We start from the raw sequence: 26,454 nt of genomic DNA, 5'->3' as shown, positions 1-26,454 counted from the left end.
TTATGTGTATGTGCTTTGGGCAGAATCATCTGCAAACCACTGTACTGGGTATTACCATGATTTTTTTTGTGAATTATGCATTTATACCACATTCCAGAAACAAATAACTCATAGACCTCATGGCATATGCAAGGTGCATATATGTAGAGGTGCATATATGTAGAGTTAAAACTCCCCCTGACTTGGAATTTCTTGATATTTCTATTGAAACTCATTAAAAGCCTATTTAGTCAGTTTAGTTAACAAAACATAGAACTCCTTAAGTATGATTTTGAAAGAATGGCAAAAAGAACATTTAATATAGACTTTTCTGCAGTACTCAAATAATGTAGTCAATGACTTTTACCTCTACAACGACTATATAGGGAGATGTCGTTTTCTAAGACCGTAGAGACAGTTCTGATTACAAATATAGAAATGTAAGAGCAAAAATGGATATGTCAGCGCACATCATGGAAGAGTTTGTGAGAGGCAGTATGTCTAATAGAATGAAAAAATACCTACAGTGCCTTAATCACAGACACTCAAGCTTACACTTTTAGGTCTCCGTTGTAGTATTCACGAGATATCTAAATAAGGTAGGGCTGGATTAAGGGGTGGGCTGGCTGGGCACTTGCCCAGGGCACCAACATAAAATGGGCATCGTAGGTCACCTCACAGCCCTCCGCCATTCTCAACCGACCCTACTGCTCGATCTCCCCAGCCGCAGGGTGTCACCACTCCGACGTCTCCCGCGATCAGAGCTCATCCAGGTTGGCCACCAGCAGCCGAGACACACCTCCACACCCCACTCCCCCCGGGTGCATTGGAAATATAAAATTTAAAAAAAAAAAGAAGGAAGGGTGTCCCGACGGCCAAGTCGAGTTCACACACACAAATGGCGTCAGCCATGCATGCTCCCTGTTGGGCGGGCGCAATGGCACACTATCCAACTGCATTGGAGCGGTGGGCGTACACACGCAGAAACCGTGTCAGAGCAGTGGCCACACACATGAGCAGGCTTACAAATGATGTCAGAGCGGCGGCCGTGCAAGGTGCTCTGCGGCTTGGGAGACCCAAGTGGCGATGACATTCAAAGACTGTGGAAGGGGAGTAGTCCTGGTGGCAGAACCCCCATTCCATCATGCAGGCAGACTACAAATTTGGCGCACCTGTAAAAATAAAATTGTTTTCCAAAGGCACCAAATTGTCAGTCTGCCCGTGGCACAATTATGTCTTGGTACATTCCTAAAACCAAGCTGAGCAGCACCCAGCATCAAACCATGAGCAAGTCACTTTGGTCAATATTTACTAAGCAGTGCTAAGCCAGAAGGCAAAGCTCCCTAAAGTCTATTCACCATTCCCCCGCCCTAGCATCTAGTAAACATGGCACTTTATCTCCCTATGCTTCAGCACCAAATATTAGATGGACTGCTCTTTTGACAAGGGATCTACTGTATTTCACATCTAAACATACAGTGAAGGAAACCCTGTGTATATCAAACACATGATCATTAGTATATGCCACAAAGCCCTGTCATTCTTTGGTTTCTCAGCTTGCTTTATCATTGCATTATGAATGCAGTATTTATGTACTGTAGGTCCCAAGATGGAGCTGAACACTATCGTTGCCACACTGCAGTCCCAAATGTAAACAAGTACAAAGCAGCAACTCCAAAGTCGAACCTAAAACAACATTTAACACACAGTAGGTTAATATGTACCAGAGCATTACTTTCCATGCTTTTACAATCAAGGAAGGCTCTAATGCCACGAAACATCATAACAAAGGGGATGGTTATTCGCAAACCATCCAAAATATACACGTGATCAATAGTATTTATTATAAATGAGCATCAAAAGTTGAGGTCCAGCCTGCAGAAAGTCCAAATTGAGGACCAAATACATGTGCCTTCAGCATTATCTGTTAAACTTTTTATAGACAGAAGAAAAAAAAAAGAAAAAAAGTGTATAGAAAGAACAATGTTTAACATCCAAAATGTTCTTACTCGCAGTGTAGTTATTGTGCATGGATCCCGCAGCCTTCCCTCTTCATCTTTGAGGTTATAGCCCTCTGGTCTCTTGTCTCGCTCGCTGACTTTCCACAGTTTCACTGTTTTATCTAAATATAAAAGTGAAACAGTGAGATGCTGATATACAGTACCTTCAAATACGACAATGTGAAGCTTTTCATGAGTATAATGTGAGGCTTAGTAACAACTCACAAACCAGTTAAAGCTGTATTTCCCACAGTCTAAACATCTTACACATTTAAGTGTTAAGTTCCCAGGCTTTTTGAGACTCTTCTCAGCCTTGTAGCAATGATTACGCTGTAGCTTGGTATACTATAGCTGGTTCATTGATGACATCCTTATCATCTGGGATGGAGGTGAGGACAAGCTCATCCCTGCCCTTACTGGTTTTGACAATAAGGGCCTTGGGCTAAAGTTCACATTTTCTACTTACTCTTTTGATTTCATATTTTTGGACCTTGCACTATCAGTGGATGAGAATCTAGCAATTCATACCAAAGTTCATTTTAAAAGATGTAGCTGTCAATAGTTATCTTCACATCGATCGAAATCATCATCCTAAATGGCTAAGAACATCCCGTAATTTAATAGGCTGAGGAGGAATTGTTCCTCTGACAATACATTTGAGATCCAATCTCTGTGTTTGAAGGATAACTTTGCCCAGAAGGGTTATAGTAGTGAGATTGTTTATTCATCTTATAACAAAGTTAGGGCCCTAGACCGAACATTGTTGGACAAATTCAAATCTAAGAAGTTGCCCCGTAGTGAGAGTAGGATTTTTAGTCATTCAAGATTTGAGAAACCCACCCATGGTTCCACCAAAATGTACTTTATTGATACAACTGTTATTCGAACAAAATCACCAAAGTTCTTAAACATAGGATGTCCTTTGTGATTCTCATCCTAGGACATACTTGAAAACGAGAGGTAACTCTCAATGTATTACGTCCTGGTAAAATATTTTCTAAATAAATAAATATCAGCACTGCCTCTATAATATTTCGTAAGGCTTCCAATAAAAAAAAATCCGCCAGGTCTGAGATGGCGTAAACATTTCTGACGCACAATTTGCATCAGATGTACAGTAAGACAATTTCATACATTTGACAAAAATGCAAGCAGAACTTCGAGCAATACGTCAAATTAACTTCTACTATATGTGCACTTTTACATAGACATCTCCCCGTATGTGCATGTTGATTCAGATATCAGTGTGGACTAGAGATGAAGGGTTTGAGGTTTCTTGGAAACCTTCTTCCCGAAAAACAGCAAGGTATGTTTGCAAGGCCACATTGGTCAGGTGACATTGTTTATTTTTTAAATGATGCGAATTCGGAAAACAGAGCAGGTTGATACCTAAATACAACTATGTTTTTATATTAGTCTTAACTAGTTCTGTGCAGACTATTTTGGATATCGATGGGGGAAGGATTTCTATCTATATGTTTACGCAGCAATCCTGATACTCATTGTTTTTTGTAATCTTACTGGAACCTGGCTTTGCCTTGGAGCTAATCGATGGCCCCCTCCAATGTCCAGAAAAGCCCATGGTCCCAGAAATATTTGTAGTTTGTGTGCTGGTTTTGACAGGAAAAAAAAACCTGACAAATATGGGGCAGACTCCAAACATGGCTAACAGATAACAAATAGAACTATTTTTTGTATTGGCCACCAGAGCAAGCCCTAACCCGGGCAGCTATGTTGTTTCCCCAGTTTGCCAGGTGAACAGCAGGTCTACCTAGGGCTCATCGCTCTGGAACCCAGAGGTCCCTGGATGTCATGGGACCCGCGATCAGCTCTGGGGCAACTCCAGTGTAATGAAATTATACACGGGATTACGGCTCTGAGATCACATCAGGTCTTCATTTGTCTCCTGTACCAATGGGTGACAAGGGACCCAATGAGTTAGCACAAATGGAAAACTATCATACATATACATATATAATCATTTTGATAGCCCTCTGAAACCGAAAGCATCAATTCTGATCGGAGATAATATCCTTGTTAATCAAAAACTATTTTAAATTGCAATTAACAGAACATCACACTATGTAATTAATCTTTATATGCACAATGTGTTTCCCCCTCTGAATGTATCTAAGAAGACGATGAATTGTATTAAAATGATCAATTGACTACCAGCTAAGTTGAATCTGGGAAACTGTAACATCTTCTTGCAAAGTAATTATTGTACACAGAACCATATGTCTGGAAGATTTATTTAACCTCTTTATGTCCGATGTTTAGAAGACCAGAAGATGTGGTAGTAGAATAAAATAATAATACTTCCTCACAAAAATCAGCCTGTGTATATTGCTTCTAGTTATCCCCACACATTACTGCAAACTTCTTCCCAGAGCAATTTCCCCATAAAGAATGAATTGTCCTATTACACAGAGGGAAAGATGCTACTGAACTGACCAGTTCAATTCCAAAATCTGGAGATATTAAGGCGCATTAAAAAGGTTGGACATTTATCCCATTCATGTCTGTGGAGGAATATCATTTGTAGAAGTGAGAAATGTGATTAGAATGTGGGATTCAGTGGGAAGTGCAACAGACTGAGGTTTGTGAGAATAATAGGGACTCCCAGATAGGTCTCGGGGCTATATTGGATATTAGCAAAATGTCAAGTGTACTCAACCAGCACCTTATCTGTCTTTGCCACCTACCATTAGTGGACAGCAGAAAATAAGCAGCGTTCTGCTGGGGAAGCCATCTTATTTTGTTTATCTTCTCTTCAATCTCTAAACTTTTCAGGTAATCGAACTCCGGCTCATGGCTCTGGAACGTGCTGTAAACATTGTATTCTCCCCTCCGGTGAGGCTGATTCTTGCTCTGCCAGAGAAAAAGAATGAATGGTCAGATCTTGCTATATGCAACCATGCTACTACTGTAAGCTGGTATCACAATAGCAGGGCCTTGAATATCATAGAAAAGACACAGATTTTGCATGGACTGCTATTCAAGTGATCTTGCTGTGCTTGGGAAGATATTGGCTCCATTCAAATGATGGAGTAGATGCAAAAACACACCACAAATGAAATGGTTGAAGCAGAGTTATGGGAGACCTTACAGTACCGTATACCCACTTTATTCTCTGTAATGTAATATTAAACCGGTTTGTAATGTAGATATGAAATGAGCACATATATACACGTTACCACAGAATCCAAATATTGTTTGTTATTTTTGTTTCTGAAATAGATGAGACAATGGGAGGATTAAACATGTACAGTAGCAATATAACAGTCACACCTGTAGTTTGTAGCTTAATAATGTGTCATTATCCTTAAGGGGGACTGCTGAAAATATGAAATATTTAAATTGTATTTTCATATTGGCTACTGGGGGGATCAGATGCTCCTCCAGCACGAGTTAAACTACAAGCAAACAATACCAGTTTGGTATTTACACTTGCATAGTTTGACAAGGCAAGGGATGAGACCGGACCAGCCACCACTTCTGTACATCATAAAATAATTTATTTTGCAGCTGGAGGGCAGAGCAACACATTTAAGGTTTAATGGAGGCCATGTATCAAGCTCATGCAGAGTGCGTTTTTAGACATATCACACTGTTTTTTGTTTGTGGTTGTGTCAAATTTGAGCAATGTGGTAATTTATAATTGGTCATCCAGGGAGGTTTACACTAGCCCAGGCTTGGAGGAGATATGTGATGCAAAGAAGGGGTAAAGCGAGACACAGATGCAGAATTGTATACACGGCATTATAAAATACGTTTGCTGCTAATCTTTTGTAACAATCCCCAAATTGCAAGATGGGGCAAGCAGGAAGAAAACGGGCAGTGCAGCTTAATTCAGGGGTGCTCCGCGCTTACAGAGGCCCCACAACACTTATTAATTGCTGGGAGAGACTGCGTGGCTTCTGAAAGGCCTCAGCCATAGTGGAAGCGTGCGCTGGCGTTGCGTGGCGTCACGCTCACCTCAAGCAGGAGAGATGTCTGTCCTGCAGGCAGAGGTGACGGGGAGGCGTGCAGGGGGCATGGTCGTGACATCACAGAGCTGGTTCGCCCTCATTGGGAGAACCACTCACGTGACCCGGCCGTCGCGCGGCAAATTCAAACTGGTATTGTCGCGCTCGCGCACTATACACAAGCACATTGGCATCCTAGTGTTTGTTTTCGGCACGAGCGACATCGCTATGGACACAGCCAAATGGAGAGGAGGGGGAGGGAGTGAACAAAACGGATAAAACAGGCACATGTAAGTTTAGGGTTTCACTGGGGATCTGCTTTCTGCTGCCAATCAACATCTCCCTTAAGTGTTTTTTGTTTTTGTTTCATGTACAGTTAAACTGGTATTATAGTGTTTTAAAATTAGAAATTAAGATTTCTTCATAAGCCCTTTAGTGCGATTCTTTACATCAATAGCAAGTCTCCCAAGAACGGCTCACTGAGGTTTATTGGGACACGTCCATATCCAGCCCAATTTTATAGACTTCCACATTCCCCTAATGATTGCAGTTGCAGAGATAAGACATGTGATATATTACAAAACCAAGTAGGCAATAATATGTAAGAAGAATTTACTAGTGAAGTGAAAAATGCAGCTAGTAAAATTGATGGCTCCGGGCATCAAGAATAAAACGAGGATAGAGAAAGTACCAGCGCAAGAGACACGTAATACAGTGATTGTAAATATAAACATTTATGATATCAATAAGATAAAAGCCCATTGAATAGTGCCACACAAAACATTCAACACTACAGTATATGAAAGATGCTAAAAGCATTGGATCGATACAGATTTACCAGAAGCGCCTTGAAGATGAAAGTATTAGCCAATTAGAAATGCAACTTTGTTACAATGCACACTTTGAGGAAAAAGGCAGTGCCGATAGGGAATGCACCCGCTCTTGGCTCATCGGTATAGGCAGCTCACGTTCCAGAAGTAAAATGTATGGTCAGCTCCCGATGTCACTCCACCTCCTTTTCGTCACTGCTGGCATCTACTGCCTTTTTCCTCAAAGTGTGCAATGCAACAAAGTTGCATTTCTAATTGGCTAGTACTTTCATCTTCAAGGCGCTTCTGGCAAGTCTGTATCGATCCAATGCTTTTAGCATCTTTCATATAGTGTTGAATGTTTTGTGTGGCACTATTCAATGTGCTTTTATCTTATTGATATCATACATTTTTATATTTACAATCACTATAATTACGTGTCTTTTGCGCTGGTAGTTTCTTTACACTCTTGCCCTGGAGTTGCGAAAAAAGTCTATGGTTGAATCAGAGTTTGGAAGTTATTCGCCGAGCAAAAAGCAACGTGCTGTGCCAATTCGCTAAATACTCAAACAAACCGCTAGAGTCATTTGCAAAATAAATAGGGCACACACACTATGTTATGCCCAGTCTGGAGATATTTTGCTTAAAATACACTCATTTGGGACCTTATTAGCCCTTTTTATGGTTGGTAAAATGTTTTGCATGGAATGGGATTTGGGGGAAAATAATGCTTACATTTTGAAGAATTCATTTTGGGCCGATTTAGTAGAGATTGTCCGCTCCTGCTACCGAACAGGTCAAAATGGGCCCATTGGTAGACTTGCCAAACATGCGTTTTTTAAGATCTTTCCTGTTCCATCAACATAAAAAGTAAACGCTATAATAAAATCATCCAAATAGTAAATGTGAGATTTCCCCTTTGCCCAAGAATGTCAATACACTGAGCTTCTTGGCATTCTGCTAAATACCGGTTGCCTATTCCACATCTAGCAAATAAGATTCATCTTTTACCTGGAATTGCTTTATTCCTTAACCCATTTGTAATGATTTACACCCAATAACTCCAGACGTGTCCGCCATTTCTTTGTAGGGAAAAAGCAGCACTCTTATTGAGAGACATCAAAAGAAAACAAATCTGCTTTGTTTTTTTTAGTCATAATAAATGTTAAGGACATGACAACTTGAATGAAAGGTTTCCGTAGTTTCACAAGATGTTTAGTAGCATTAATACCCATTATTTTATTTGATATGAAGAAACAAGGCAACTGCAAGTATTTTCAGTATTAAAAGAAGTCATCAAATATAAGAATCTGCAATCATAAGTGTTCGATGACAATTCTTTGCTTCGGGAGATTGGAAAGCAGATTATAATATAACAGGCGTGGTTAGCACAGTCACAGGGCTGCACATCAAGTGTTGCAAATTAATAGTTTGCTGGTAAATGTGTTACCTCTGTGCTGCAGAATAAAAATGCATAATTTCTTCTAAAGCAAGAACGATTTAAAAATCATCCAGGGTCAGCATTAGTCAAATACATTCTCATGAACGGATGTAAAAACAAGATTAAGTGAAAAAATAAAAATAAAAAAATACATATTTGTAGCATGTTATTCACAATGCATAGCTATGCAGGCCCCTTACAGCAGTCCAAAATTGCATGTCATCTGCGGTTTGCTTATTGATAACTAGGGCAGTGAGTTAGACACACAAATTAAGAAGCAGCATGAAGCCTGTAACAAGGGAATAAAATAAAATTATCTTTTGTACTCCGCAGCCCTTACCTCCTGCTCACGTTGAAATATTACAACACGCCCCCCCTTGTCTCCTGTCGCAAGCAATTCTCCTGTGTTGTTGAATTCTACTGTCGAGATAATGTCAGCTGCGGAAAGAAGAGACAAAGGCAATTTTTAAAATGACTGAAGAGTTCAGCGTTTCCAGATGTCTTTTGTTTGCTGAAATGTTTCTGCCAGAGGAAATGAAAAAATATATATTTGATGCGCTGACTTTTCCAAAATTGACATCATGGCTCAAGATTACAAGGGACATGTTCAAACAATGCTGCTTTAATAACCATCCCCTTTCAGTACATTTCCCCTGTGTTACGCTGCCCTGAGAGCACAGATCGTTACAGAGTCTGAAAGCTACACAACCAAAAATCCCTGCTCACCTACTTACTGTATGAGCAGCTGTAACCACCTTATACTGTATGTGAGATAGATATGCTCTTGTGTATTTTCCTAAATAAAACATGTCCAGACTACCAACTGCTACACCCTGGCCATAGTACAACCCCTCATGAAGATAATCTTCACATTTAAAGCATCATTCAGTAAGTATTTTCATCTTTATATTACAAATCAAGAGCTGTAAAGTACTACAGCTATACAGTCATTTTGTACCCTGCCACTGGCTAGTTGTCTGCAACACACCTTTAGCTGCCCTGTAAATAACATTGGCAAAATCACTTGGTCTCCTTCACTAACTCCTGTTTATAAATCCTATTTTTTTAATACCCTCTCACAAACTGACCAAATCCAATCACATTACTGCTCTTCAACCTCTTCATTGTAAGAGGCTTCTCCAGAAATGAAGGGGTTAAAGGTTTTGGTTTTTTTTTGGTTTTTTTTCCTGTGTCAAAAGCAATCCCAGTGGAAGCTGTCCTATCCACTTCAAATACTGGAGCCAAAAGGACAGGTGAATTATTTCTGATTAGCTTAATTGAGGCTTTTTCTTCATATGCGTCAGAGGTTAATTCCCATGCAATTAGTCTCTTGATGAGCACCACCATTTGCAAACTAGCATGCTGCTTAGTAGCCAAGCAGTGAAGAGTGATGAAGCTGCCATCCTGTGCAAGAATGAAGCATGTGCATAAAGTGCTCTATTCATTATCACTTCCTCTCTGTGGTTCATCATTGCACCTCCCAATTACACTGTATGAGGAAAAAAGTGACAGCAATAAATCTGTAAGGGAGCTTTGGAAATGAGATGCAGGATATGTGCAGTATTAACAATAAGGTGCAACACTGATAAAGTAGCAGTACTGCATTTGGCTACTTGATCCATGGGGTTTTCCACTGATCAGAGATACAGCTGATTGCAGACCTGGTAAGACCAGTCTCTATGGGCTCCATTGATACTGTAGGTGGCTGTGCACAAATGACTTTTCCAGCAGATGTACTGCCTATCCCACATATGCAGCAATGGCCTGATTGTGCTGAACCAGGTGATATTTTTGTAGGTGATTTTTTTTCACTTGATGTTAATTAATTGGCAATCATGATATGGGAAGATTCAAATCTCCCAGGGAATGGTGCATTCATCTCATCGCTGAAAGGTGTTCAGAGCTCTATCCCTCCCTGAGTATTATAACACACCTTAACTACCTAGTCCCTGCCTTCTCCTGAAGCCATGTCAAGCATCCATTGCAGCATCTCAAGCAATCATGAAGACCAGAGGATATTTACAGGTTACTCAGTAGCACAGATGGACTTACAGTACAGGGGTGCATTATTAGCAAACCGTTATAAAATAAAATAATTTAAAAATAAAAAAGCCTATAACCCACTAAGGAAAAACTTAATAATTTCTATTTATGAATATAAAGCTGGGAATTCTATTGTGTCGTATAATACATGACACAGTGTAAGATATTTGTGTTGGGCTGATTAAGCTAAGAAAACCTCTTTAAAGGCATAACTAGCAAAACTTTTTATCCCTGAACTTGCTCTTTGAATTCCAGTGGAGCACAAGTATTGAGAAATGAATATAATGTGATATGCACATTATGCTAAGTGCACAGTCCATTTTAACTAAATTACTTTACCAAGCTGTGATTTCGAGTGCACGTGAAAGCTTCTGCATGCATCCCGTTTTATACAACAAGACAGCAAAGCACAAAGGGTCACAAGAACAGCAGCTTAATCCAGACCTGCATCGAAAAAGCAAATGGTAATAATAATTGTATTCTCTTATGATATTTAGAGAAGCTCAATGGCAAACAAAATAAATAAAACACTCAGGCAGAAGCATGACATTGTTTCAGCATGTACTGTGTGTCTCCAGAAGTCTTTGTTCACAGTGTGCAAAAAAAAAGAAGCACATTTACTAATGAATAGGCTGTTGCTGCATTGTGGTTTATATGAAGGTCGTGTGTAATCCCAACACACACTACAGCTATTCAATGTAAAATAGTGATTATATGGCTCCTTTGTGGTGTAATCTACCGCTTTATTTGAATCGGATGTGCCGCTACAGATTTTGGGTGCTTGATCCAGGTTTTTCATGGGGTTCTGGGATCGGGGTAAATTAAAGATGTAGGAACGCAATACTATTTATACCTGAGAGGTGAGTGAGCATGTGGTGCATAGAGCTGGTTCACAGAATTTCCTCTAACAGTAGTGATGAGGCTGCGTTCAATGTCCGTCAGAGGAAAGAAAAAGAAACGAGGCCCTATTTATCCCTGAACATAATCAGTCTGGAGTGCAGTTGAAATGATGCAGAGTTTCTCAGGCCTCAATATGCTGTGACGCCTTCTTATGAGGTCAGCGATGTCCTGATTTCTGATCCAGTGAATGGAGCACAGAGCGTCACTGACGAGGAGAAGAAGGCTTCACAGCATATTCAAAAGGAACCTGACAATCCCTGTCACCCCCCCTACAGAAGAAACCGAGCATACAGTACGGGTCGGCAACTCCTGTCCTCAAGGGCCACCAACAGGGCAGGTTTTCAGAATATCCCTGAATCCGTGTACCTTAGAGGTGCAAATATGACTATTATATGGTCATTGCAAACAACAAGATGTAGTTCTGTCTTCGACTGAGCCACTGATTGAGCCACCTGTACTGACGCAGGGATATCCTGAAAACCTGACCTGTTGGTGGCACTTGAGGACTGGAGTTACCCACACCTGGCATACAGTAAAAGGGGGCGATTCACAAAAGTGTGATAGCTGCTGTAGTGCGGAAACAGCCATTCAAGTCAATGGCTGTTAATGTGAAATCGCAGCTATCGTGCTTTCATGACGTTTCCCTCATAAAGGGAGACATGTAGCATAGATAAAAGTGGGATTTCAAATGTTCTGCTTTTTGCTCATGGGTTGCACCAAAGGGAGTAGTTTGTCAGACAAGTTTCTTACAGAAGTAGCCAACGTAATGGCACCTGCTGCTGCGCTCCCACAAGTGGAACACAGTATAGCCCCTTCTCACACACGGCTAAATCATAACATAGCGTACTGTATGCACCGCCACGTCTGCACCTACTGTATGCACCGCCACGTCTGCACCTACTGTATGCACCGCCACGTCTGCACCTACTGTATGCACCGCCACGTCTGCACCTACTGTATGCACCGCCACGTCTGCACCTACTGTATGCACCGCCACGTCTGCACCTACTGTATGCACCGCCACGTCTGCACCTACTGTATGCACTGCCACGTCTGCACCTACTGTATGCACCGCCACGTCTGCACCTACTGTATGCACCGCTACGTCTGCACCTACTTTATGCACCGCCACGTCTGCACCTACTGTATGCGCCGCCACGTCTGCACCTACTGTATGCGCCGCCACGTCTGCACGTACTGTATGCGCCGCTACGTCTGCACCTAGTGTATGCGCCGCCACGTCTGCACCTACTGTATGCACCACCACTTCTGCACCTACTGTGTGCGCCGCTACGTCTGCTCCTACTGTATGCACCACCACTTCTGCACCTACTGTATGCACCGCTACGTCTGCTCCTACTGTATGCACCACCACTTCTGCACCTACTGTATGCGCCGCCACGTCTGCTCCTACTGTATGCACCACCACTTCTGCACCTACTGTATGCACCGCTACGTCTGCACCTACTGTATGCACCGCCACGTCTGCACCTACTGTATACACCGCCACGTCTGCACCTACTGTATGCACCGCCACGTCTGCACCGCTACGTCTGCACCTACTGTATGCATCTACACCTACTGTATGCACCGCCACATCTGCACCTACTGTATGCACCGCCACGTCTGCACCTACTGTATGCACCGCCACTTCTGCACCTACTTTATGCACCGCCACTTCTGCACCTACTGTATGCACAGCTACGTCTGCACCTACTGTATGCACCGCTACGTCTGCACCTACTGTATGCGCCGCCACGTCTACACCTACTGTATGCGCCGCCACGTCTGCACCTACTGTATGCACCGCTACGTCTGCTCCTACTGTATGCACCGCCACGTCTGCACCTACTGTATGCACCGCTACGTCTGCACCTACTGTATGCGCCGCCACGTCTACACCTACTGTATGCGCCGCCACGTCTGCACCTACTGTATGCACCCCCACTTCTGCACCTACTGTATGCGCCGCCACGTCTGCACCTACTGTATGCACCGCTACGTCTGCACCTACTGTATGCACCGCCACGTCTGCACTTCCTGTATGCACCGCCACGTCTGCACCTACTGTATGCACCGCCACGTCTGCACCTACTGTATGCACCGCTACGTCTGCACCTACTGTATGCACCGCCACGTCTGCACCTAATGTATGCACCGCCACGTCTGCACCTACTGTATGCACCGCTACGTCTGCACCTACTGTATGCACCGCTACGTCTGCACCTACTGTATGCACCGCTACGTCTGCACCTACTGTATGCGCCGCCACGTCTGCACCTACTGTATGCACCGCTACGTCTGCACCTACTGTATGCGCCGCCACGTCTGCACCTACTGTATGCGCCGCCACGTCTGCACCTACTGTATGCACCGCCACGTCTGCACCTACTGTATGCACCACCACTTCTGCACCTACTGTATGCGCCGCCACGTCTGCACCGCTACGTCTGCACCTACTGTATGCATCTACACCTACTGTATGCACCGGCACGTCTGCACCTACTTTATGCACCGCCACGTCTGCACCTACTGTATGCACCGCCACTTCTGCACCTACTCTATGCACCGCCACGTCTGCACCTACTGTATGCACCACCTACTGTATGCACCGCTACGTCTGCACCTACTGTATGCACCACCACTTCAGCACCTACTGTATGCACCGCCACTTCTGCACCTACTGTATGCACCACCTACTGTATGCACCGCTACGTCTGCACCTACTGTATGCACCACCACTTCAGCACCTACTGTATGCACCGCTACGTCTGCACCTACTGTATGCACCGCCACGTCTGCACCTACTGTATGCACCGCTACGTCTGCACCTACTGTATGCACCGCCACGTCTGCACCTACTGTATGCACCGCTACGTCTGCACCTACTGTATGCACCGCTACGTCTGCACCTACTGTATGCACCGCCACTTCTGCACCTACTGTATGCGCCGTCACGTCTGCACCTACTGTATGCACCGCCACGTCTGCACCTACTGTATGCACCGCTACGTCTGCTCCTACTGTATGCACCGCCACGTCTGCACCTACTGTATGCACCGCCACGTCTGCACCTACTGTATGCACCGCCACGTCTGCACTTCCTGTATGCACCGCCACGTCTGCACCTACTGTATGCACCGCCACGTCTGCACCTACTGTATGCACCGCCACGTCTGCACCTACTGTATGCATTGCCACGTCTGCACCTACTGTATGCACCGCCACGTCTGCACCTACTGTATGCGCCGCCACGTCTGCACCTACTGTATGCGCCGCCACGTCTGCACCTACTGTATGCGCCGCCACGTCTGCACCTACTGTATGCGCCGCCACGTCTGCACCTACTGTATGCACCGCCACGTCTGCACCTACTGTATTGTCTGCACCTACTGTATGCACCGCCACGTCTGCACCTACTGTATGCACCGCCACGTCTGCACCTACTGTATGCACCGCCACGTCTGCACCTACTGTATTGTCTGCACCTACTGTATGCACCGCCACGTCTGCACCTACTGTATGCACCGCCACGTCTGCACCTACTGTATGCGCCGCCACGTCTGCACCTACTGTATGCACCGCCACGTCTGCACCTACTGTATGCACCGCCACGTCTGCACCTACTGTATTGTCTGCACCTACTGTATGCACCGCCACGTCTGCACCTACTGTATGCACCGCCACGTCTGCACCTACTGTATGCACCGCCACGTCTGCACCTACTGTATTGTCTGCACCTACTGTATGCACCGCCACGTCTGCACCTACTGTATGCACCGCTACGTCTGCACCTACTGTATGCACCGCCACGTCTGCACCTACTGTATGCGCCGCCACGTCTGCATCTACTGTATGCGCCGCCACGTCTACACATACTGTATGCGCCGCCACGTCTGCACCTACTGTATGCGCTGCCACGTCTGCACCTACTGTATGCGCCGCTACTTCTGCTCCTACTGTATGCGCCGCCACGTTTGCACCTACTGTATGCGCCGCCACGTCTGCACCTACTGTATGCACCGCCACGTCTGCACCTACTGTATGCACCGCCACGTCTGCACCTACTGTATGCACCGCCACGTCTGCACCTACTGTATGCACCGCCACGTCTGCACCTACTGTATGCGCCGCCACGTCTGCACCTACTGTATGCACCGCCACGTCTGCACCTACTGTATTGTCTGCACCTACTGTATGCACCGCCACATCTGCACCTACTGTATGCACCGCCACGTCTGCACCTACTGTATTGTCTGCACCTACTGTATGCACCGCCACGTCTGCACCTACTGTATGCACCGCCACGTCTGCACCTACTGTATTGTCTGCACCTACTGTATGCACCGCCACGTCTGCACCTACTGTATGCACCGCTACGTCTGCACCTACTGTATGCACCGCCACGTCTGCACCTACTGTATGCGCCGCCACTTCTGCTCCTACTGTATGCGCCGCCACGTCTGCACCTACTGTATGCGCCGCCACGTCTGCACCAACTGTATGCGCCGCCACGTCTGCACCTACTGTATGCGCCGCCACGTCTGCACCTACTGTATGCGCCGCCACGTCTGCACCTACTGTATGCGCCGCCACGTCTGCACCTACTGTATGTGCCGCCACGTCTGCACCTACTGTATGCGCCGCCACGTCTGCACCTACTGTATGCGCCGCCACGTCTGCACCTACTGTGTGCGCCGCCACGTCTGCACCTACTGTATGCACCGCCACATCTGCACCTACTGTATTGTCTGCACCTACTGTATGCGCCGCCACGTCTGCACCTACTGTATGCGCCGCCACGTCTGCACCTACTGTATGCGCCGCCACGTCTGCACCTACTGTGTGCGCCGCCACTTCTGCTCCTACTGTATGCACCGCCACGTCTGCACCTACTGTATGCACCGCTACGTCTGCACCTACTGTGTGCGCCGCCACGTCTGCACCTACTGTATGCGCCGCCACGTCTGCACCTACTGTATGCGCCGCCACGTCTGCACCTACTGTATGCGCCGCCACGTCTGCACCTACTGTATGCGCCGCCACGTCTGCACGTACTGTATGCGCCGCCACGTCTGCACCTACTGTATGCACCGCTACGTCTGCACCTACTGCCGCCACGTCAGCACCTACTGTATGCGCCGCCACGTCTACAGCTACTGTATGCACCGCTACGTCTGCTCCTACTGTATGCACCGCCACGTCTGCACCTACTGTATGCGCCGCCACGTCTGCACCTACTGTATGCGCCGCCACGTCTGCACCTACTGTATGCGCCGCCACGTCTGCACCTACTGTATGCGCCGCCACGTCTGCACCTACTGTATGCGCCGCCACGTCTGCACCTACTGTATGCGCCGCCACGTCTGCACCTACTGTATGCGCCGCCACGTCTGCACCTACTGTATGCACCGCTACGTCTGCACCTACTGCCGCCACGTCAGCACCTACTGTATGCGCCGCCACGTCTACAGCTACTGTATGCACCGCTACGTCTGCACCTACTGTATGCGCCGCCACGTCTGCACCTTCTGTATGCACCGCTATGTCTACACCTACTGTATGCATGGGCGTCCGCAGGGGGGGAAAAGGGGGGCGCTTGCCCCCCCCTGGATCACTCGCAGTCCTGGCCGTGCCTGTCAAAAAAAAAAAATCCTCGTGCGCAGTGCTGACACATCCTTCCAGTCACCCCTGGCAACCAGATTGTACCCGCTGACGATCCCTACAATTCCCCTGCCGGACTCCCCCCCCCCAAACCTGATTGGCTGGCGCTTTGCCAGGATTTTATTTTTTTGCTCGCAGACAGGCTCTGAGCTGTGAAGCCACCATTTCTTATGTTCAGCATAGAGCAAGGTAGCAATGTCCCATGTCCTCCCATGCTTCTCCCCTGGCCTCCTTTGGCCCCCTCACTGGTCTCCCCTGGTCCCCCCACAGCCTCCCCTGGTCCCCCCAAGACCTCCCCTGGTCCCCCCACAGCCTCCCCTGGTCCCCCCACAGCCTCCCCTGGTCCCCCCAAGACCTCCACTGGTCCCCCCACGGCCTCCAGAGGTCCCCCCACGGCCTCCAGAGGTCCCCCCACGGCCTCCCCTGGTCCCCCCACGGCCTCCCCTGGTCCCCCCACGGCCTCACCTGGTCCCCCCACGGCCTCCAGAGGTCCCCCCACGGACTCCCATTGTCCCCCCACGGCCTCCCTTGGTCCCCCCACGGCTTCCCCTGGTCCCCCCACGGCCTCCCCTGGTCCCACCACGGCCTCCCCTGGTCCCCCCACGACCTCCCCTGGTCCCGCCACGGCCTCCAGAGGACCCCCACGGCCTCCCCTGGTCCCCCAACAAACTCCAATGGTCCCCCCAAGACCTCCCCTGGTCCCACCATGGCCTCCAGAGGTCCTCCCACGGCCTCCAGAGGTCCCCCCACGGCCTCCCATTGTCCCCCCACGGCCTCCCCTGGTCCCCCCAAGACCTCCCCTGGTCCCCCCACGGCCTCCAGAGGTCCCCCCACGGCCTCCAGAGGTCCCCCCACGGCCTCCCATTGTCCCCCCACGGCCTCCCATTGTCCCCCCATGGCCCCCCCATGGCCTCCCCTGGTCCCCCCACGGCCTCCCCTGGTCCCCCCACAGCCTCCCCTGGTCCCCCCAAGACCTCCCCTGGTCCCACCATGGCCTCCAGAGGTCCCCCCACGGCCTCCCCTGGTCCCCCCACGACCTCTCCTGGACCTCCTCGGGCCCCCCACAGCCTCCCCTGGACCTCCCCCTATGTCTCCCCTGGTCTCCCCCGTCTCCCTCTCTCTGTCACCCTGCCTCGCTCTCTCTGTCACCCTGCCTCGCTCTCTCTGTCACCCTGCCTCGCTCTCTCTGTCATCCTGCCTCGCTCTCTCTGTCACCCTGCCTCCCTCTCTCTGTCATGCTGCCTCGCTCTCTCTGTCACCCTGCCTCACTCTCTCTGTCATCCTATCTCGCTCTCTCTGTCTCACACTCTGGATCTGGATATCTTATTTACCCTATATATCTTAACTGTACCTATACATGTACCTATAATGTACCTACACCAAAATAACCTATACTGCTTTCTTCCAGATCTGACTCAAGCTTCACACGGGAGAAAGCAGAATTCCCCCTAACGCAGAAGACTTTCTGCACTTAAGCACCAGAGTGACATGGCAAGTTCACCAGGCACCCACCAGATCCGGCAACCCTGAGTAGCTGCTCTTTTTTGATGTCATAACTACACTTTCACAGTTGCTTTATTAACCTGCTTTCTCAAATTTGCTTGAAAATGCACCATTTGCACACTTTTTTTCAAAATTTTCTCGGGGGGGGGGGGAGAAACCCCCATTATGCTGGTCGGGCTCGCTCGCCACGGTGCACTCACCACCACTTTTACGCCGGGCACTGGCCGTTAAAATTATGCCCCCCCCCCCTGAAAAATTTTCTGCGGACGCCCATGACTGTATGGTGCAGGTTAGAGAATGTACACAAGGTCCGACACGGTAGATTCTTTGACTCAAATAAAAGGAAAACAATGATGCAACTTGCTGCATAATGTAATAACCCAATTATAATGCAATAGATCACCCCAACTAAAACTCCCCAGATTGCAAACAGTTGAACAAGGTACTGTGATCTACGAACACAGACAAGAGTAAGGTGAAAATGCTTCCCCTTTAACCCAGTTTTGCTTCACAATTGCTTGCATGTTCTCTATCCTTATATACTATTTGTTCGGGTATTATCACTACACACATTTTCAATTATAATGACAGTTTCAATGGAAGGTGATTTTTTTTTAGGGATTTACAGACTGTACTTTTTGATGTTTTTTGGTTTATTTGAATTTCTGTTTCCTTAAAAAAAAAAAAAAATATATATATATACACACATATACAGTGTTCGACAAATCACCCAAAAATCTACTCGCCCAACCAAAAAATCTACTCGCCACCTGCTCGGGCAGCCACGGGACCGTGGGAAAGCGGAGACCAAGGAGGTAGGGGGAGGGGAACACCCCCGCTACCATCTCCAGCCCCGCGCGGGACTGGGGAAAGAAGGAGGGGAACACCCCCACTACCATCACTCTCGGCGCGAGTATCGGGGGAAGCGGGAAGTGGCGCGGGGCCGGTGAGAGAAGGGGGGGGGGACACCCCCAATACCATCACTCGCGGCGCGAGTATCGGGGGAAGCCGGAAGCGGCGCAGGACCGGGGAGAGAAGGGGGTGGCACCCCCACTACCATCACTCGCGGCGCGAGTATCGGGGGAAGCCGGAAGCGACGCGGGACCGGGGAGAGAACGGGGGGGCACCCCCACTACCATCATTGGCCCGGCGGCGCGAGAATCGAGGAAAGCGGTGCGGGACCGGGGATAGAAGGGGGGGACACACCCACTACCATCATTGGCCCGGCGGCGCGAGTATCAAGGGTAGCGGCGCGGGACCGGGGAGAGAAGGGGGGGGGGGCACCCCCACTACCATCACTCGCCCCGCGGCGCGAGTATCGAGGGAAGCGGCGCGGGACCGGGGAGAGAAGGGGAGGGACACCCCCACTACCATCACTCACCCCACGGCGCGAGTATCGGGGGTGAGGGGGGGGGGAGGAAGCGGGGAAACACCTTGGCTCGCAGGGTAGGAGCAGAGGGGCCAGAGGATTGGAGTGTACTTACTCTGCAACATAACTCCGGCCAGAAAGAATGGCCGCTCGTTGGGGGCGGGCTCATATAGAGCTTGGCCACGTGCCCACAATGCCTGGGAGCGCGCGCCAATCAGCTGTCAGGTAGGGGGAGTTTTTTTTTTTTTCAGGCAGCGCGAGCAGAGAAAATTTTAGCGCGAGCGGGGGAATTTAAAAAAAAATCACGTGTGCTGCTTGGACCAATATTTACTCGCCCGGGGGTTAAATCCACCCGCCCCGGGCGTGTAAATGTATAGGATTGTCGAACACTGTATATATATATATATATATATATATATATATATATATATATATATATATATATATAGATATAGATATATATATATATATCTATATATATATATATATCTGTTCTGTGATTATACCGCCCAGACACCCTGAGTGCGCTTATGATTATATAATATACCAGGGGTGCACAAACTTTTTAGTCTGCGCCTCCCCCCTGCCTGCTCTCCCCCCCTGCTTGCGCCCCCTCCTTACCTTGTCTTCGGCATCAAATGACACTGCGTTGCCATGGTGCCGCTGAAGACAAGATAAGGGAAGTTGCAGAGGCCTTACACGATACTCATTTGAATGCCTTGGGGCCCCATAGCAGCTCATTATTGCCTCTAAACCAGTGGTTTCCAACCTTTTTTTGATAAACCCAAGTGAAGTTCTGAGGAACCCCTAACCATCTCTAATAGCAACTCTGTGATCAGGTGCATTGTAAATTCTTCTGTATTTGATACAATTTTCAAATGACCAGAAAATTGCAGGGAACCCTTTAGGGGATGCCTGGGGAACCCAAGGTTTCATAGGAACCCCTGTTGAAAAATACTGCTCTAACCCATAGTAACAACCAGCATTGTTTCTCTGTTGGTGTTTGGCGAGGTTTCAGGGAGCTTGACTTATGATGGTGGTCATGAACTCGAATAGTTGCACAAATCAATGAGTTCCACCTGTTAGTGAAATCTGTAAGTGTTTAAACATGCTTCATAGTTTAGTATTTTTACATTTTTAGGAGCAGAGGAAGTCTGAGACATGAATAGCTTTTTAAATGGAGCCTCTTAGATCTATTACAATAATGAACTTTTCACTCTTACATCCTGCTCAGCTAATTCATAATATCATTACATAATTAACTGGAGTCTTAAAATATACACGTGTACTGAACATACACTCAATGCAATGAGCCCCAAGAGGAACTCCAACATGAAACTTATCAGAACAAAATATTTATGCAATCTAGTCAATGTCAATCCTTAGCCTTGGACTAACAATCTATTCCGATCAAGGAGACCTCAGTAGCACTAAATATGTAAAGTGACACAGGTAACAGCTCATTATTCAGTTCTGTGAAACAGTGACATCAAGTCTGTAATCTGCATTTAGAATCTAGGAATGGAGCAAGCTGTTCTGTGCTCTTCGTTGAGAGATTACCATGTTCTCAGTTTGATTCTAATAATGACATTTATTTATAAATTAACTTCCATTCCAAAGTGCTTTTCAGTTAAACTTTACTGGCAGTGTTTTCTGTCTCGTGTGTGTGTGTATGTGTATGTGTGTATGTGTGTATGTGTGTGTGTATGTATGTATATATATATATATATATATATATATATATATATATATATATATATATATATATATATATATAGTGGTTGACAAATCACCAAAAAATCTACTCGCCACACAAAAAAATCTACTCGCCACCTAGTACCAAACGTGTGCTATTGGGCCAATATTTACTCGCCCGGGGGTTAAATCCACTCGCCCGGGGCGAGCAAATGTATAGGTTTGTCGAACACTGTAAATATATATATATATATATATATCAACCCCGTTATAGCGCGGTCCTCGGGGGCCACCCGATCCGACCGCGCTAGAACCGGGGTCGCGCTAATTTTAAAAAAATGGCCACCGCGCGCCCCGATCGGGAAGGGGGAGGGAAGAGGTGGCCGGCAGCCCTACACGTCCCCCAGCAGCCACCGTAACTTCCCCTAGCAGCCTCATTTCCCCGAGTAGTCCACACCGATTTCCCCCTCCCCCACCAGCCACGCTCCGATCAACCCCCCAAGCCAGCTCCGCTCCGAGCAACCTAGCCAGCTCCGCTCCGACACCCGCCCCTCCCGATGCCAGCTCCACTCCGACACCCCCCCCCCTTCAATGCCAGCTCCGCATCCTCCCCCCCCTCCCGATGCCAGCTCCGCTCCGGGGTGTGAGTTGCCACCACGGCAGAAGTATGAGCCCTCGGCCTCCGCTTCTCCTGCAGCCGGAACGTGCGGTGCAGCACCAGTCCAGAACTGCACGAGTACGGGGCCAATGTCAGGTTTCCGAGTGCGTGCTCCGCCATGCTCATCCCAGTCCTGATCACTGCCGGGGGACACGCCAGCCAATGAGCGCGCATGTGCAAACCGGCTGCCCAGGAGCACAGTGCCACTGCCTGTCACCGGCTCCCCGGGACCTCCAGACCGGGGTGTGAGCTGGGAGCAGGCCAGAGGTACCGGCACTCACCTCGCAGCCCCTGCAGGTGGCACATAAGGTACAGCAGCGGGTCAGAGCCGCACGAGTACGGGGCGAAGTTCAGGGTGCCGAATGCCTGCTTCGGCATGGTCATCCCGCCCTTGCTCAATGCTGAGGGGAACAATGCACACACTTCCACATACTTACATACTATAAATATAGACGTGCTAATAGTAAGAACAGTACAATTCTAACATGAGTTCATGTCCATTGTTGTGCAATACACATACACACACAGACGCACACTTACACACACACTGACATACTATAAATATTTCAGTACAAATATGAAAACCATTATAAATCAACCATTTAATTGGTTTAAAACCTTTTAATATTATATATATATATATATATATATATATATATATATATATATATATATATATATATATATATGTGTGTGTGAGTGTGTGCACATTTTTTTTTTAAATTTGGGGTCCATGCTCACACCGTGTTATAAGCGAATCACGCTATAACGGGGTTGAGATATATATATATATATATTATATATATATATATATATATATATAGAACAGCAAGTATATTAACTCTATGTGTATATATATATATATATATATATATATATATATATATATATATATATATATATATATATATATATATATATATATATAGTACAGCCAGTATATTAACCCTGTAGTCTCAACAATCCACAATAAAATGTTAATTTGTACTTCTTCCTGTTGCTTGCTATGACCATCTAATGCACCTCTAAGGTGCATTGTGTCCTACTAACATCACTATTTTTAGTATATATGTATAAAGAAGTAGCCATAGCAAAAGTACTGTACATTTATTTGCCTAAGATCACACACATTTTGGTGTACAAATATTGAGCTGAGCCAAGAAACCAAAATATTAGTTTCTGTTTATTATCAATGGCAACATTCCATATTTCCAAGGAGCCATCTTGCTGGTAGAGCATCCCCACATAAATGAAAATCAAGTGTTGTTGGTTTTGAAGCTTATATTGTTGTATTGAAATGGTATTTTTTTGTGCTTCCTTTGTCTTCCTTAGGTCTTTCACCAGGATTTTACGCTCTTACCCTAAAATCAGATATTGCTGTGTGTGGTCAGTTTTATTTTCATTAATATTACTATGCTCATGTGATCACTCACTAAGTCCAATATCCATATTTTCAAAATATACATCAAGCCGGCCCCTGCATTCAGGCGGTGGTCCCATGGCGGATGCAGGGGTGTTCATGGTGGGTGGGAGTCCTCCCCTCTCCTTCGTTTCTTACCAACTCGGGTCCTCCTCCCTCTCTCTCCTCCTCCAGCCAGTGGCTAAAGAGTTAAGCCCAGGAGGGTGAGGTTGTGAAGTGTGGGGAGGGAGAGGAGATATAGCGTGGGTGTCCCGTGGGGCGTTCCTCCCATTATGGCCCGCCTGAGGAGCAAGATGCCCGCCCACTCCCGATCTGTATTTACAAAATAATAATAATGTTTTTTTTTGTTTTTAGTTTTTTAAAGGGGGATGATACTGTACTAATATGTTTTGTTGCAGGTATTGTCACAGCAAGCGGCGGGTTGCCCAAGAGGTATAAGGATACCGGATATAATAGCGCCCTCATTGGGGCTGGTGGAATAATTTTGCAAGAGTTACAAAGCACAGTGAGGCAATTGGGCACTGAACTACGGTCGGGCTGTCCGGCAGGTGGTTGAAAAGAGTCCATAAATCTCAGGTTCAAAAATGAAGCTACGGCCTTGTCTTTCCCCACATAGGGTGTGTTGTTTTTTTGGGGGGGGGGGTGGGAGGGGGAGAGAGTCATAGTCTGGTTTTAGGACGCCAAAGTCTTTGAGAATGATAAACAGAGGCCAGAGATTAGTAAAGGTTTGTTATGATGACATTTCACATATGTTGAATGTTGTTGTATGCAGCAGGTAGTTTTTATATTTGTTTGTTTGTTTTATAATACTGTAATAGCGTATTGCCAAAGCTTGTGCCTAGTGACGCTCCTTAAGTGTGTTAAATCTGTCTGAAATAAGTATTCGCCATCTGCCACTACCTTCCACCAAATGGTATGAATGAGAGAGAAATGTACCGTGAAATGTTTACATTGTGTGTAATATAGTTTTGCCGTGTGGAACCTGACTTGCTTACCAGATGTAGGGGCATTGCTAGATTATGGTTTTATGAATAATGATTTGTTTTTTGTTGACTAACTTTTGTGTCCTGTATGTGTATGTTAAATAACAGGTAATAATGCAATTTTACTGAAGTAGCCTGTTCATTCCTTCACAATCATTTGGCTAAGACCATTTACTCCCCCCCCCCCCACCAGGTTTAATAAACAAGCTGACAGCTCCCCATTTTTACAGCAGACCTCTTAATTGTGGGTTGATGACACCCTGCCTTTCCTTTTACAAGGGGTTTCATATTCCTTATGATGTATTTTGGACGTATTAAATGTAAGGCTCGAGCATACCTGAAAACTCAGTGGGCAAATGTTGTGTCTGTCCAGACATATTTTAAATGTATGAAAGAGAACAAATAATACCTATTTTAAAACATAGAAACTGAAGATATATATATATATATATATATATATATATATATACACACACAGTGTTCGACAATTAATGATAACCACACGCCCGTGGCGTGTGGATTTAGGCCGCTGGCGAGTTGATTTAGGCTGCTGCGGCTCTTTGAATTCCCCTAAATAAATAAATCCTCTCCCTGATTGGTATGACCGGGAGGGGGGGGGGGCGCGCGCAAAGTTGGTTGCTTGGCTGCTGGATCCAGCGCGTCCCCGTCCGGCTACGTTTCCCATCGGGCCGTGCCCGTGCGGATGTCCCGCGCAGGCCCACACATACCCCCGCAGTCCCCCCCAGGCATCCACATACCCCCGCAGTCCCCCCCAGGCATTCACATATCCCCACAGTCCCCCACATACCCCCGATGTCCCGCGCAGTCCCCCACATATCCCCACAGTCCCCCACATACCCCCGATGTCCCGCGCAGTCCCCCACATACCCCCGCAGGCCCCCACATACCCCCGATTTCCCCCCCAGGCATCCACATATCCCCACAGTCCCCCACATACCCCCGATGTCCTGACATGCCCGCGCAGGCCCACACACAGCCCCGATGTCCCCCGCAGGCCACCACATGGCCCCGATGTCCCCCGCATGCCCCCACACCCCTGATGTCCCCCACAGGCCACCACATGGCCCCGATGTCCCCCGCAGGCCACCACATGGCCCCGATGTCCCCCGCAGGCCCCCACACCCCCCCCGATGTCCCCCGCAGGCCCCCACACCCCCCCGATGTCCCCCGCAGGCCACCACATGGCCCCGATGTCCCCCGCAGGCCACCACATGGCCCCGATGTCCCCCGCAGGCCACCACATGGCCCCGATGTCCCCCGCAGGCCCCCACACACCCCCAATGTCCCCCACAGGCCCCCACACACCCCCGATATCTCCCGCAGGCCACCACATGGCCCCGATGTCCCCCGCAGGCCACCACATGGCCCTGATGTCCCCTGCAGGTCCCCACACCCCGCCGATGTCACCCCGCAGGCCACCACACGGCCCGATGTCCCCCGCAGGCCACCACATGTCCCCGATGTCCCCCGCAGGCCCCCACATACCTCCGATATCCCCCGCAGGCCCCCACAAACCCCCGATGTCCCCCTCAGGCCCCCGATGTCCCCCGCAGGCCCCCACATACCCCTGATGTCCCCCGCAGGCCCCCACATACCCCCGATGTCCCCCGCAGGCCCCTACATACCCCCGATGTCCCCCGATGTCCCCCGCAGGCCCCCACATACCCCCGATGTCCTCCGAAGGCCCCAACATACCCCCGCAGGCCCCCGATGTCGCTCGCAGGCCCCAGATACCAACATACCTCTGGTGAGTGGGACTCCCGGCTCCGTTTCTTGTAGTGTGTGTGTGTGTGTGTGTGTGTGTGTGAGGGTGTGTGTGTGAGGGTGTGTGTGTGAGGGTGTGTGTGTGAGGGTGTGTGTGTGAGGGTGTGTGTGTGAGGGTGTGTGTGAGAGGGTGTGTGTGTGTGTGAGAGAGGGTGTGTGTGTGAGAGAGGGTGTGTGTGTGAGAGAGGGTGTGTGTGTGAGAGAGGGTGTGTGTGTGAGAGAGGGTGTGTGTGTGAG

At 47.7% G+C, this 26,454-nt stretch overlaps 1 protein-coding gene across 2 annotated transcripts in view; it reads right to left on the bottom strand.

Moving 5' to 3' along the window:
• Positions 1–26,454, bottom strand: part of PPP2R2B (protein phosphatase 2 regulatory subunit Bbeta) — a 306,916-nt gene that overhangs the window by 51,735 nt on the left and 228,727 nt on the right. For both annotated transcript variants that reach the window (XM_075601026.1, XM_075601027.1), the window contains exons 2-4: positions 8,538–8,635; positions 4,685–4,850; positions 1,989–2,101 (exon numbers count right to left, since the gene is read on the bottom strand). In XM_075601026.1, coding sequence (XP_075457141.1) covers positions 1,989–2,101; positions 4,685–4,850; positions 8,538–8,635 — 377 coding nt within the window. The remainder of the gene's footprint in view (positions 1–1,988; positions 2,102–4,684; positions 4,851–8,537; positions 8,636–26,454) is intronic.

Source organism: Ascaphus truei, chromosome 5, assembly GCF_040206685.1.
Source record: "Ascaphus truei isolate aAscTru1 chromosome 5, aAscTru1.hap1, whole genome shotgun sequence".
NCBI classification, from domain to species: domain Eukaryota; kingdom Metazoa; phylum Chordata; class Amphibia; order Anura; family Ascaphidae; genus Ascaphus; species Ascaphus truei.
This window is presented reverse-complemented; position numbering and strand designations above follow the sequence as displayed.